This window comes from Mauremys reevesii, unplaced genomic scaffold (assembly GCF_016161935.1).
Source record: "Mauremys reevesii isolate NIE-2019 unplaced genomic scaffold, ASM1616193v1 Contig137, whole genome shotgun sequence".
Classification (NCBI taxonomy): Eukaryota; Metazoa; Chordata; order Testudines; family Geoemydidae; genus Mauremys; species Mauremys reevesii.
Genome location: NW_024100757.1, coordinates 30,736 through 43,575, shown reverse-complemented (window position 1 = coordinate 43,575; position 12,840 = coordinate 30,736). Strand labels below are relative to the sequence as shown.

The following is a 12,840-nucleotide window of genomic DNA, read 5'->3' as shown; positions in this document are numbered from 1 at the left end:
GTAACTGTGACACTGGGAGAGTTTAACTGTGTCTGTCTATTGTGGGAAGCAGGTAACAGAGAAGGATAGTGAGGGGTGCAGGAGACCAATTCACCCCCCAAGAGTCTCCTCAGCATTGGCACCAGAGGCGGGGGGAGGCTGTAGCTTAGTAACTTGGGGTGAAATGCAGAGAGGAGTCCAGGGTGGATGTAACCTCTCCCCGACCTCCTCTCTCTCCATCCCCCTTTCTGGCCCTGAAACCATCCAAGACTTGAAAGGCCATTGGCTGCCTTCACCTACCCACTGCACAAGAAGGGGGTTTAATTCAGGGAGTGGCTCCAGGCCCTGGCCTTCATTGGGAGGGACGGTTCAATGCAGGTAGCCTTCAGGGCTTCTGCAGCAATGGCGCCTCCTGCAGAACGATGGTGAAATTGACCAGTGGGGATGTAAGTTACATATCTGAGCTGCCTCCCTGGAATGGCTGTGGGCACTGCATGTACCCCTAGCGTGGCACCCAGGGGCCCTGTTCCCTTACCTGCTTCTGGGTGGCTGGGTGCAGGAAATCCACCCTAACGGACACTGGAGACAATTTTGCTCAGCCCTGTTTCTGCATAATTTGCAGTATTTTGTCTCTGCCAGGCTCTCTTCTCCCCCATGACCACCCTTGTCCTCTCCCAGCCGTACAGGCCATGCAGCTCCCTTTGCAGCACTGGCTGTGGTACCCTCCTGGAGCTGGGCCTCATTCTGTCTCATCTGCTACCATGTGTGCTGCAGTGGCAGGGCTGACTAAGGCAGTGGCATAGCCAGGTTCTAAAATCAGGGGGAGCCAACACATAAAAAAAGGTGCCACACGACATATTAAATTACACCTCTACCTCGATATAACACGACCCGATATAACACAAATTCGGATATAACGGGACAAAGCAGTGCTCCGGAGGGCTGTGCACGCACCTGGTGGGACAGCCCTCTCATCTTTCCTGAGGGCTGCTCTGCATTCTGGGGCCCCTGGAAGCCGGCAGCACACAGGAATGGGGGGGGGGCACAGTCCCCCACATAAGAGAGACAATCGGACAGAGGTGGGCAGGGTCTGTTGGGGGTTCGCATGGGGCAGAGGGGGTTGGAGGCTGCACTGGGAGGCTCTCCAATGCAGCACCTAGCCACGCTGACTCTATGCATCATGAGGCACTCGGAAAAAAGGAGGCAGCAAGAGAGAGAGAGGCCGACAAGGAGTGCCCTTCCCCTCCCAGCTGGGTCTGAGAGTCCCTGATCTCACAGATCTCAGCACTGCAGGCACCCAGCCCCCAAGTACTGGGCTGCAGTGCAAGTTAGAGGGGCTGATACAGAGAAGTCAGGACAAGTCAGAGCACTTCCCATGTCATGATGAAAACTCACTCCCGGAAAGCTGGATGAGGTAATATGGTGGGGGGCGGAGGGGAATATATATCAAGGTAGGTGAGGTAATATCTTTTATTGGACCAGCTTCTGTTGGTGAGAGAGACAAGCTTTTGAGCTTTCACAGAACTCTTCTTCAGGAAGAAGAAAACTCCATGAAAGCTCCAAAGCTTCGCTCTCTCCCTCTCTCTCTCACCAACAAAAGTTGTTCCAATAAAAGATATTACCTGACCCACCTTGTGGCTCTAATTTCCTGGGAACAACAGGGCTACACCAACCCAGCATACAAAAATGCAAGATTCACATGAACAGCACAGAGTGACCACCATCACACCAGGACACTATTTTCACGATTCATCTTAGCATAATGTCATCATCACACCAAGCACATCTGCACAATGAGATAAATATAGCCACATGTGCATGCCAAACATTCACAGTACAAGCAAACTGGGATCCACACAGCAGGATAGTAGTGTCAGTTTAGCTCTCAGTCTGAGTCCATCCCCACTAAACTAAGTCCAAAGTTTCAGCTAAACACAGGGCACCTGCAAATAGCTGTACTAACAGCAGGATCTACACTGGCACAATAGGAGGAGTTGCATGTAAGGGCACTAATTCCCAATCCCAGTATAAGGCAGACAGCCATCCTACCAGCAGCCAGGTGCTGGCTCTCACAGCCACCTAGAGGGTTTCCAGTTCCCCGCCCCCAAGCCAGCCTCACCACAAGAAAGACCCCCTTTGAAATACACTTACCAGCTGCTGCTACTGGCTGCCTTTAGTTGGGTAAGAGGTTAGGAGCTGCTGCTGCAGAGCTAGAGAAAGCACACCTGCCACAGTGCCACAAGAAGCAGGTAGGAGAAGGAGCTGGGGTGTCTCAGCTGCTCAGCCCCTTGCTCCAGGAGCATTTCCCCTCACTGATTGGCTGGTGGCCAAAAACCAGCTAATCAGCAAGCACTCGCACTCCCCTAGCTAGCTACCCTACTGCCCCTGCCCTGGCTGAACAGCTGATGGCTTGTGGGCAGGTGCCTCTGCCCCCTAGAGGGGGCATGCCCTGACTGACCCCCTTCTTTCCCAAGGCCCCAGCCTCTCCTCCTCCCCAGGAGCCCAGCTTGCTGGAGCTCAGTTCTTTCCCTCTCCCCCCATTCCCTAGCTGATTAGCTGTTTGTCTCCCTCCTGCTGGGAGACAGCTAATCGGCAAGGCAGGGAGGGAGCAGGGTTTATGCAGCACACTAGGGGAAGCCAGCAAAGCCTGCCTGCAGGAGCCTAGCTTGCTGGAGTTCAGTTCTTCTCTTCCCCTCCCCTCCCCGCCCTGGGATCAGCTGTCTCCCTCCTGCTGGGAGACACAGCTGATGGGTGCAGGCGGGGTATGCAGCAAGCTGGGGGAAGCCAGGCAGGCCAAGCTTCAGAGTGGAGCATGGGCCCTGCCCCTGGCGCAATGGTAACCTCGCCTCAGGCATGGCTTTTTTGAAAATGTGCTGAGGGGAAGCAGCTGCTTCCCCTGCACCCCACTAGCTACACTACTGGACTAAGGTCTAGTACTCCACGGCTCACCCCTTTCAGGCCCTGGATTAGCTGTTAGCACTGCAGAGCCAGAGTGCTAGCCCATTCCCTCTAATCCCTGGTGACAGGGCACAGTGTCCACTTCAGAAGCCAACTCCTTTAGCCCCCAAAGCCTTGGGGGAAGCCTGTGGTTCCGAGGGGTCCCATCCCTCATGTTCCTCAGGACCCTTCTGAGGGCCCTGCTCTGCAGCCCTTATGTTGGGCAGGGCCATGTGGCTCAGCGGGAGACTTCGCTTCACAGTGCTCTCCAGCATAAGGATTACAGACCTGGGGCGGTGCTACTTGGAAGGCGGATTCTCATTAGCAACGGGATGTCCTGGCACTGACCCTCTCCCACGACCCTACTTCCTTCCTGGTCCTTTACACTCAGCCCTTCCACCTCCCGCTGACCCCTTTTTAAGGTACAATCCCCCAAAGAACACAAGGGGCAGATTTCTCTCTGAGCTGACTGGTGTCATCACATGGTCAGTGTCTCCCATGCCACCACCCCCTTCAGCCCTAACAACAAAGTCACTTGCTTTAAGATTTCAAGGCAAAGTTTCTCTCCAGGGAGAGCTGGGTTGCGGGACCCAGGGGAGTAGGACAAATGGCCTTCATCGGTGGCCTCTTCAAAGGCAGTGGGCCAATGGCACTGGGACTGACCCAGAGCAGGGCTTGTTCCACCCCTCCCTGCCATATCCCAAAGTTCCACCCGGCGATTCTTCTGGTGCCCAGCCCTGCAACTCTCAGCTGCATTGTCCCATGCCTCACCCTGTTCATCCAGGGATGACTCCACCTTACGCTACAGCCCTGCTTTACCCTGGGACAATGCCCAGCCTGGGGTGTTGTCTGTCTGCCTGATCCCCACCAGGCACAGGAAGGAACACTGCTTTACATTAAGGTTCTTTTGGTGATGGGCTAACCTTACCCCTGTCCTGCATTTTGAGTGTGAACAGCTGTAGATGGAAACTGAGACGGTAGAGATGGAGCAGGACTAACCATGTCCACTTAGTCTAGCCCTCACCCTGTGTCTGTCCTGTACAAGTGTTGCAAACAGCAAGTGCCTTTTCTTGCCCTGATATGATTTTGGAGATGTCAGCATTTTCTACGGCTTTCTCCCTGTATGGGTTGTGGGATCCAGTGGAGCGGTCTGTGTTCTGTGTACAGGACAAGATGTGTATATATTTTATATCTTGCTATATTACTGTAAACACAGTTATTTAATAAATAAAATGAATAAAAGCATTAAAATACATCAAAATACATCAAAATGAAACAGAGGATTGTTATGTACAAGGGGGCGGAGGAGGCTGCATGTGAGTATGTAAACGTGGGTGTCCGGGGCTCAACCCTCCCAGGGGAGGAGGGGAGCCACACCAGCCCGTTACACTGAGCAACAATACACGAGTCAATTAGGGCTCAGGCCTTCTGTTGCAAGGCTGAGCAACAATATGCAACAGTTTGGGGAAGCCCAGGCCCTCTGTGGCAGGGGCTGGGCCACAACACAAAGAGTTCAAGCAAGCCCAGGCCCTCTGGTGCAGGGGCGGGGCAGCGACACAAAGAGTTCAAGAAGGCCCAGACCCTTTGCTGCAGGGGCTGAGCAACAGTACAAATAGTTCAGCAGGCCCAGGCCCTTTGGTGCAGGGACTGGGCAGCAAACAGTCTAGGAGGCTCAGGCCCTTTGGGGCAGGGGCTGAGCAGCAAACAGTCTAGGAGGCTCAGGCCCTTTGGGGCAGGGGCTGAGCACTGGGGTGAGGGGGAAAACTGCCACCCATCAGTGGGGTGGCAGGGGGAACACAGGCCCATCCACTCCACTGCGTCCCGGCCCGGGGCCCTAGGCAGCGGCTACCACGGCTGACGGTCAGTGGGGATCCTGACCGCAACACACTGACATGGGTATGGGTTGATCTGCAGCCTGACTACTAATTGTCGGGTGATACCACCCACTGTTAGTCGGGCTCAAACGCTCGGGTAGGGCCGGACGTCTCCATGAATGCACTGCAGACGGATCGGCTTCAAATGGGGGTCGACTGGGGGTCCCAGAGCCTGGCGCACCAACGTCTGGCCGCACCCAGAGTCAATCAAAGCCTGCGTGGCTTGGTCCCCAACCATCACCGGGACTGTGAGTTTGGGGACCTGTGGTAATCGGGTCCGGCCGGCTCCTGCGTAGACCTGCCCAAAGCTACAGTCCATTTCGGGGCAGTCCCGTTGTAGGTGCCCCGCCTTCCCGCATCCAAAGCAGGGACCGAGCTCGGGACACCCGCTCCGAGGGAGGGCCACTCGGGTACTTCGGTGGGGGGGCTCCGACGGGCCCTCGGGGCCCCCTGATTGAAGGCCAGGGTTGCCAGCCGGGAAGCCGTGTCTGAGTGCTGGGTCTGGGACCCCAGCCGGGATTCTGATCCGTGGCCTGGACCTCGCTGGCTGGGCAGGTTGGTCGCCTTCTTCTCATTATGGGGCATTCGGGCCTGGAGGTAGGTGGCCGGAAGGTGGGTCCTATGGAGGCTTCCGCAGCCAGGAAGCCTTCCATCAGCGAGACGGAGTAAGCCAGGGTCGCCGGCCGGTGTCGGAGTACCCAGGCCTTCCCCGGGCCGGCAGGGTATGGACAAATTATTCCAAGACAACCTGCTCGGTGACCTCCTCCGCCGTCCTGACCTCTGGTTGCAGCCACCGGTGGCAGGCCTACTTCAAGGTCTGGACCACCATCTGGGGACGGGCGCCCGCAGGGTAGGTCTGGCGACAGAACCGCTGTCTAAAGGTCTCTGGGCTGACATCCAAAGTGTCCAGGACCACAGCTTTTACTCGGTCATAGTCTCTGGCCTCTTCTGTTGCCAGTCCGCAGTAGGCCGCTTGGGCCGTCCCAGTCAAATACGGGGCCAAAAGAGTGGCCCATTGGTCTCGGGCCCACCCCGCGACAAGGGCCACATGCTCAAACATGACCAAGAAGGCCTCGGGGTCGTCGTCCGGGCCCATCTTGATCAGGCGCAGGGGGGCAGCCGAACATGCCCCCCCCCCAGTGCCCTCCCCCGCTGGCCAGTCAGCGGGGTGGGGTGCGGGGCCCATGAGGTGCTGCAGCTGGTTCCCCAGCTGCTGTACTAGCTGCTGCTGCTGCTCCAGCTGAGCTGCGTGCTGCTGCTGCTGTTGCTGGAGCTGGGCGGCATCTCCTTGCTGCTGTTGCTCCAGCTGGGCGGCATGCTGCTGCTGCTGCTGGGCTGCCTGCTGCCACTCCTGGCTCTCCACCAGCAGCTGGAACAGCCGTTGCATATCCATGTTCCTGGCTAGGAAGGGGGTGAATCACCACCCACCTACCGGCCCCTTCTCACAGAGGCAAGGGTTCGACTCCCCACTTCTGGTACCAACTGTAAACGTGGGTGTCCGGGACTCAACCCTCCCGGGGGAGGAGGGGAGCCACACCGGCCCGTTACACTGAGCAACAATACATGAGTCAATTAGGGCTCAGGCCTTCTGTTGCAAGGCTGAGCAACAATATAAAACAGTTTGGGGACGCCCAGACCCTCTGTTGCATGGGCTGGGCCACAACACAAAGAGTTCAAGCAAGCCCAGGCCCTCTGGTGCAGGGGCGGGGCAGCGACACAAAGAGTTCAAGAAGGCCCAGGCCCTTTGCTGCAGGGGCTGAGCAACAGTACAAATAGTTCAGCAGGCCCAGGCCCTTTGGTGCAGGGGCTGAGCACTGGGGTGAGGGGGAAAACTGCCACCCATCAGTGGGGTGGCAGGGGGGACGCAGGCCCATTCACTCCACTGCGTCCCGGCCCGGGGTCCTAGGCAGCGGCTACCACGGCTGACGGTCAGTGGGGATCCTCACCGCAACACACTGACATGGGTATGGGTTGATCTGCAGCCTGACTAGGGTCGGCTGCCCCCGGGCCACTTCCAATTTCTCCCTCTGGGCCTACCTGGTCTGCGACCTCCACTCCCGGGAAGTCCCACAGCATGGGCTCGTCGCAGCCCGGGTGGGGGGTAGATCCGGCAGTTCCTCGGGGAAGTCCGGCCAGTGCTGCTCCGGGGGATCCTCGGGGTAACAACAGCGGAGAGGGGAAGTCTCTGGTGGCTCCTCGTCGTAGGTGGCACGGGAAAGCTCCGGCGGGTCCTCCCGGTAGCGAGTGAGGGGAAGCTCCGGCCAGTCCGGGCAACTGCTCTGGGCCCCAGTGGCTTCCCAGTCACGAGCTCCCTCGGGCAGGTCTGCTCCCGGCGGTGGCTGGGCTCTGACTGAGCTCGGATGGCTGGCTTTTATACTTCTGGGTCGCCGCCTGACCCTCTGAGGGGCGGGCTCACTGTTCTGTAGCCCCGCCCCTTCTGGTGTTCCGGGGCTCAACCCTCCCAGGGGAGGAGGGGAGCCACACCGGCCCGTTACAGAGTAGTTAACCATTTGATAGCTTTCATCACCAAACAGTTTTTGGCAGGTTTCCACACCCCATCCCCATTTCTGGCGCCGTCAGCCCCTTTGACCATGCCCCTCGCTACGATACTTCCGGGGGTACCTTGGTTCAGGGGACAATTAGCTCAGTGTTAATGGCCCTAACCTGCAGTCAGGCCAAGTAACGGTAGAGAGTCTGTTTGCCCGGGGCCCTCAATCAGGGCAGGGTGTCAATCAAGAAAGGGCTCTGGCCTACAGTCAGGCAGGCAGAGCAGCAGGAGGTTCATTTGCCTGGCCCTTGATCAGGGTAGGGCAGCAGTCAAGTAGGGGGGCTCTGGCCTACAGTCCAGCAGAGCTGTCACAGTCTAGGAGAGGTTAGCTCTCTGGTGGGAGAGTCAGCACAACCGTCTGGCATCCGGATTCAGGCGGGTGCCAGACCAATTCAGGCCTCCTGACAACCAGGTGGGGAGGCTGCCACTCCTGACGTTGGGGTGGTAGGCGTAGAGGAACCCAGGCCCTCTCGTTCCACTGCGTCCCAGCTCAGGGCCCTAACAGCGGTGGAGTGGTCCGCCACTGGGTCAGCAGGAAAAGTCCAACCATAACACGCTGGCTGGCTTGTAGTCAATAATACATCTGAACCCAGTTCAGCTTCCCTGGGCTCCTTCCTACACGCCAATTCCAGGTGTGCATGGGTTCCAGGGTTGTTGTTCGCTTTGGACCATGAAAAAGTTCAAGGAGCTGAGATTAGAGAAAAATCACATCAAATGTAAAAGGGCGTAAAGCCAATAGGGTTATCTATCTATCTATCTATCTATCTATCTCCATACACCACATCTATCTATCTAGCTATCCCAAGAGGCGGAGATAACCATGCTGGCGGCTGTGAGCCTCTTTTCCCAGAAGCAGCCACAAGGGTAAGTTCTCTCTCCCCCGTGTCCCCTCCCTGCAGCTTTCTATACTGTCCTTCTCTCACTAACCAAAAACGATCTCTTGCTGTTTTCTATACTCTCCCTCTCTCAAGCCTGGTCTACACTAGTCATTTATTTCGGAATTAGCCGAGTTAATTTGGAGAAAAAAAAATCATTCCTTCCACATGACCAAACTGGTTTCTTCGATTTAAAGGGCTCTTTAATCCAATTTCTGTACTCCACCTCGGCAAGTAGAGTAGCGCTTAAATCGAGATCGCAATCCCGGATTAAAAGTAGTGTGGATGCAATTCGAAGTTATTGGCTTCCGGGAAGTATCCCAGAATGTTTCCTTGTGACTGCTGTGGACAACACTCTCAACTCTGATGCACTAGCCAGGTGGGCAGGAAAAGCCCCAGGAACTTTTGAATTTCATTTCCTGTTTGGTCACCAGCAGCACAGGTGACCAGCAGCACAGTCCACTATCATAGGCAATCATGCAGAGAGCACCATCACAAGAGACCACGCAGTCCCGGATTCGCAGATGAGCTCCAGAATGGTCCGAATGGGAGGTACTGGATTTCATCGAATGTTGGGGAGAAAAATCTGTTATGGCAGAACTACGTTAAAAAGAAAAGAATGCAAATATGTACGCTAAAGTCTCCAGGGCCATGACGGAAAGAGGCTACTCCAGGGACACAGACCAGTGTTGTACAAAAATCAGGGAGCTCAGGCAAGCGTACCAAAATGCCAGGGAGGCAAATGGGCGCTGTGGGTCACAGCCGCATACATGCTGCTTCTACCGTGAGCTGCATGCAGTTATGGGGGTGACGACACCACTACCCCACCACTGTCCGTGGATATCTCCAAGGAGGAAGTTGAACGGAGCGAGGAGGATGAGTTATTGGAGGACGAAGAGGAGGAGGAGGAGGACAGTGCACAGGCGGCAAGTGGGGAATCCATTTTCATCCCTAGCCAGGAACTATTCTTAATGCAGGAGTTAATAGCCCCCACCCCACTTCCATGATCCTGGAGAAGGTACTTCTGGCGAGTGAGCCTGATCGGAGCCATGCGGTGGCGGGGTGGGGAAAACACAGCCACGTTGGGCTGTTTGCGTTTAGTTTAAAGGGCTCATCCCTGCTCAGAGCCTCATCGGAGCCACGCAGTGGGTGCGAGTCTGTGTGTGTGTGTGTGTTGTGTGAAGCAATCATCCCAGAGAGCCTGCAGGACCTCCTTTTATACTGCAAACCTACCAGGCATGGCTTGCTATGAGAAAGGGGGCCCAGCAGTTTGAAAGTATTGAAATGAATGCGGAAGAAACAGAACCCCGTGTGCCCCTAGGGCTTACCATGGCTGGCTGCAAGCTGAATTCTGTTGCCCAGCTGTGTGTGATGTGCTGTGTACTATGAATTGCCTGTTTCACTGAGAAACAGTGTGTCCTTTGTTCTCAGAAATGTATCTTTTAAAATACTACTCTTCCTTTTTCTCCTCCTGCAGGTGCAAATGTTTCAACGCAGCCCCAATCTACTCCATCCAAGAGGCTGGTCCAGATTAGAAGGCAGAAAAAAGGAACTCGGGACGACATATTCGCCGAGCTCATGCAGTCCTCCAGCGCTGATAGGGCCCCGCTGAATGCGTGGTGGTAAACAATTGCGCAGTCACGTAATGCATTACAGGAACACGAAGAGAGGAGGGATGCGCACGATGAGAGCAGGCAGGACACTATGGTTGAGCTCATGGGGGAGCAAACTGACATGCTGCCCTGTATGGTGGATCTAATGCAGGAAAGGCAGAAAGATCACAGATTGCCGCTGCTGTCCCTGTATAACTGCCCTCCCTCCTCCCCAAGTTCCATAGCCTCCTCACCCAGACGCCCAAGAACACAACGGGGGAGACTAAGGGGACTCACACACTCAACCCCAGAGGCTCACCCAAGCAGCAGAAAGTTGGCATATGTGAACTTTTGATTTGGTTTCTGGACTTCTCCTTCCCTTCTTCTCCACCCCCATAACCCAACCCCTCCTCCCCCCATTTACCTTCTGATTTCTCTCCATGTGTTGTGCAATGAATACTAAAGAATGGTTTTTAAACAATTGTGACTTTATTTCCTTTCATATATATAGGGGGCGGGTAACTTCAAGATAAACAAACACAAGTGTCACACTGTACCCTGGCCAATCATGAAACTGTCTTTCAAAGCTTCTCTGATGCACAGCACACCCTGCTGCACTCTTCTAATCGCCTTGTTCTCTGGCTGTGCGAAATTGGCCACCAGGCGAGTTGCCTCAACCTCCCATTCCGCCATAAACGTCTCCCCCTTACTCTCACAGATATTGTGGAGCACACAACAAGCAGCAATTACAATTGGAGTATTGGTTGTGCTGAGATCTAACCAAGTCAGTAAACTGTGCCAGCGCTCTTTCAAACGTCCAAAAGCACATTCGACCACCATCCTGCATTTGCTTAGCCTATAGTTGAACTGCTCCTTACTACTGTCCAGGGTGCCTGTGTACGACTTCATGAGCCATGGCATTAAGGGGTAGGCTGGGTCCCCCAGGATAACTATAGGCATTTCCACATCCCCAACAGTAATTTTCTTGTCTGGGAAGTAAGTCCCTTCCTGCAGCTGTTCCAACAGACCAGAATTCCTGAAGATGCAAATGTCATGCACTTTCCCGGCCATCCCACCTTGATGTCAGTGAAATGTCCTTTGTGATCCACCAGTGCTTGCAGCACCATGGAAACGTACCCCTTACAGTTTACATATTGGCCACCCCGGTGTGCCGGGGCCAAGATAGGGATATGTGTTCTGTCTATCGCCCCACTGCAGTTAGGGAACCCCAGCGCATTAAAGCCATCCACAATGGTCTGCACATTTTCCAAAGTCACTAGCCTTGATAGCAGCTGGTCAATGATTGCATTGGCTACTTGCAGCACAGCAGCCCCTATGGTAGATTTGCCCACTCCAAACTGATTCCTGACTGACTGGTAGCTGTTGGGCATTGCAAGCTTCCACAGTGCTATGGCCACGCACTTCTCAACTGTGAGGGCTGCTCTCATTTTGCTGTCTTTGTGCTTCAGGGCAGGGAACAGCAAGTAACAAAGTTCCCTGAAAGTGGCCCTACGCATACGAAAGTTTCGCAGCCACTGGGAATCATCCCAGATCTGCAAAACTATGTGGTCCCACCAGTCTGTGCTTGTTTCCTGGGCCCAAAATTGGCGTTCCATGGCATGAACCTGGCCCAACACCACCATGATCTCCCAATCGCTGCATGCTGTGCTTCTAGGAACAGAGGTGTCCATGTCCTCATCAGTACAGTAATCGCTCTGTCGTCGCTTCCTCGCCCATTTTTGCAGAAACTTCACATACTGCTGGATAATGCGTGAGGTATTTACAATGGTCAAGACTGCAGCAGAGATCTGAGTGGGCTACATACTTGCCGCGCTATGGTGCCTGCATGGGTAATCCTGGAAAAATGGCATGAAACGTAGGAGAGCTGTTCGGTTCAAGATGGCTGATAAAAGGCGGGAAATGGTTTCCTTCTGTAGCTTTCAGTGGAGCCCAGCACCGACAACATGGAGAAATTTGCTACTGATGCAAGAATGGGAGAGCAGAGTTTGCAGCGGAAGCTGTGCTGCTTGGTTGACGATGGCTGAACAACGGCGGGAAATGGTAAGGATCTTTCTCTCTTTTGCACAGCTCTGTTTTCTGCTTATTAACAAAAAGGGATCTTTCTCTCTCTTGCTGTTTTCTGTACTTTACACAGCCCTATGTCACTGACACAGAATCTCTCGCTAATTATTCTGCCAGGTGAGTTCTTTCACCCGACCTTCTCAACCTTCCTTTATATTTCCTATTCTATTTAATTAGCCTTTGGTTTTTTAAATTGAGTTCAATTTTTTTTACTCTTATAATTTTTTAGTCCCAACAAAAATAACCTTTTACCACGTTCTTACAAACTCCTCTCTCTTGTTGCTTTCTCTAGTTTCCCCTCTTTCTTCTATTTAAGATAACCTTTCTTTCCTTTTTTCCTCTAAGCCTAAGCAATCTTTCTTTTTTTAAAACTCCTTTTCTTTAAGGCCTCTGTAGCGAGATGGCATAGTCTCCTGTCCTGACAGACAGGGAGGGATCCGTGAACGCCCCCCTGGTGGGTAGAATGGGGACTTGCATGGCCTCCCCGCTGGAAGCAGAGGGGTGGGACAGGAAGTGGAACTATAAAAGGCTGGTCCTCCAGCTCAGTCGGGGGAGGGCTGCCTGAGGAGCAGGACGTCTCTTCCCTGTTGCGTGAGCCCAGACCTAACGGAGACCGCTCTCCTGACAGAGACCCAGAGGTGCTGACAAAGCTGCCAGACGCCAGGATCTCCGAGGAGCTGGGGGGGCTGCCACTAGCTGTCTATCCCAGCGAAGCGATCAACAACCCTGGAACCCATGTACACACGGAATGGGTGTGTCGGATGGAGCCAAGGGAAGCAGAATTAGGTTTGGCTGTGTTATTGACTATAAGCCAGCCAGCGTGTTGCGGCTGGACTTTCCCCGCTGACCCAGTGGTGGACAACTCCACTGCTGTTAGGGTCCTGGGCTGGGATGAAGTGGAATGGGAGGACCGAGTTCCTCTGCCCCTACCACCTCAACGTCAGGAGTGGCAG

At 54.5% G+C, this 12,840-nt stretch overlaps 1 protein-coding gene across 2 annotated transcripts in view; it reads right to left on the bottom strand.

The window, feature by feature from the left end:
- Nucleotides 1-3,929: 3,929 nt before the first annotated feature.
- LOC120393022 (maestro heat-like repeat-containing protein family member 7) overlaps nucleotides 3,930-12,840 on the bottom strand; it is a 35,753-nt gene continuing 26,842 nt past the window's right edge. The window contains exon 17 of one of the 2 annotated variants that reach the window (XM_039517657.1): nucleotides 3,930-4,073. In XM_039517657.1, the coding sequence (XP_039373591.1) occupies nucleotides 4,012-4,073 (62 nt within the window). In that variant the 3' untranslated portion in view covers nucleotides 3,930-4,011. The remainder of the gene's footprint in view (nucleotides 4,074-12,840) is intronic. The other variant, XR_005591879.1, reaches the window with a different exon arrangement.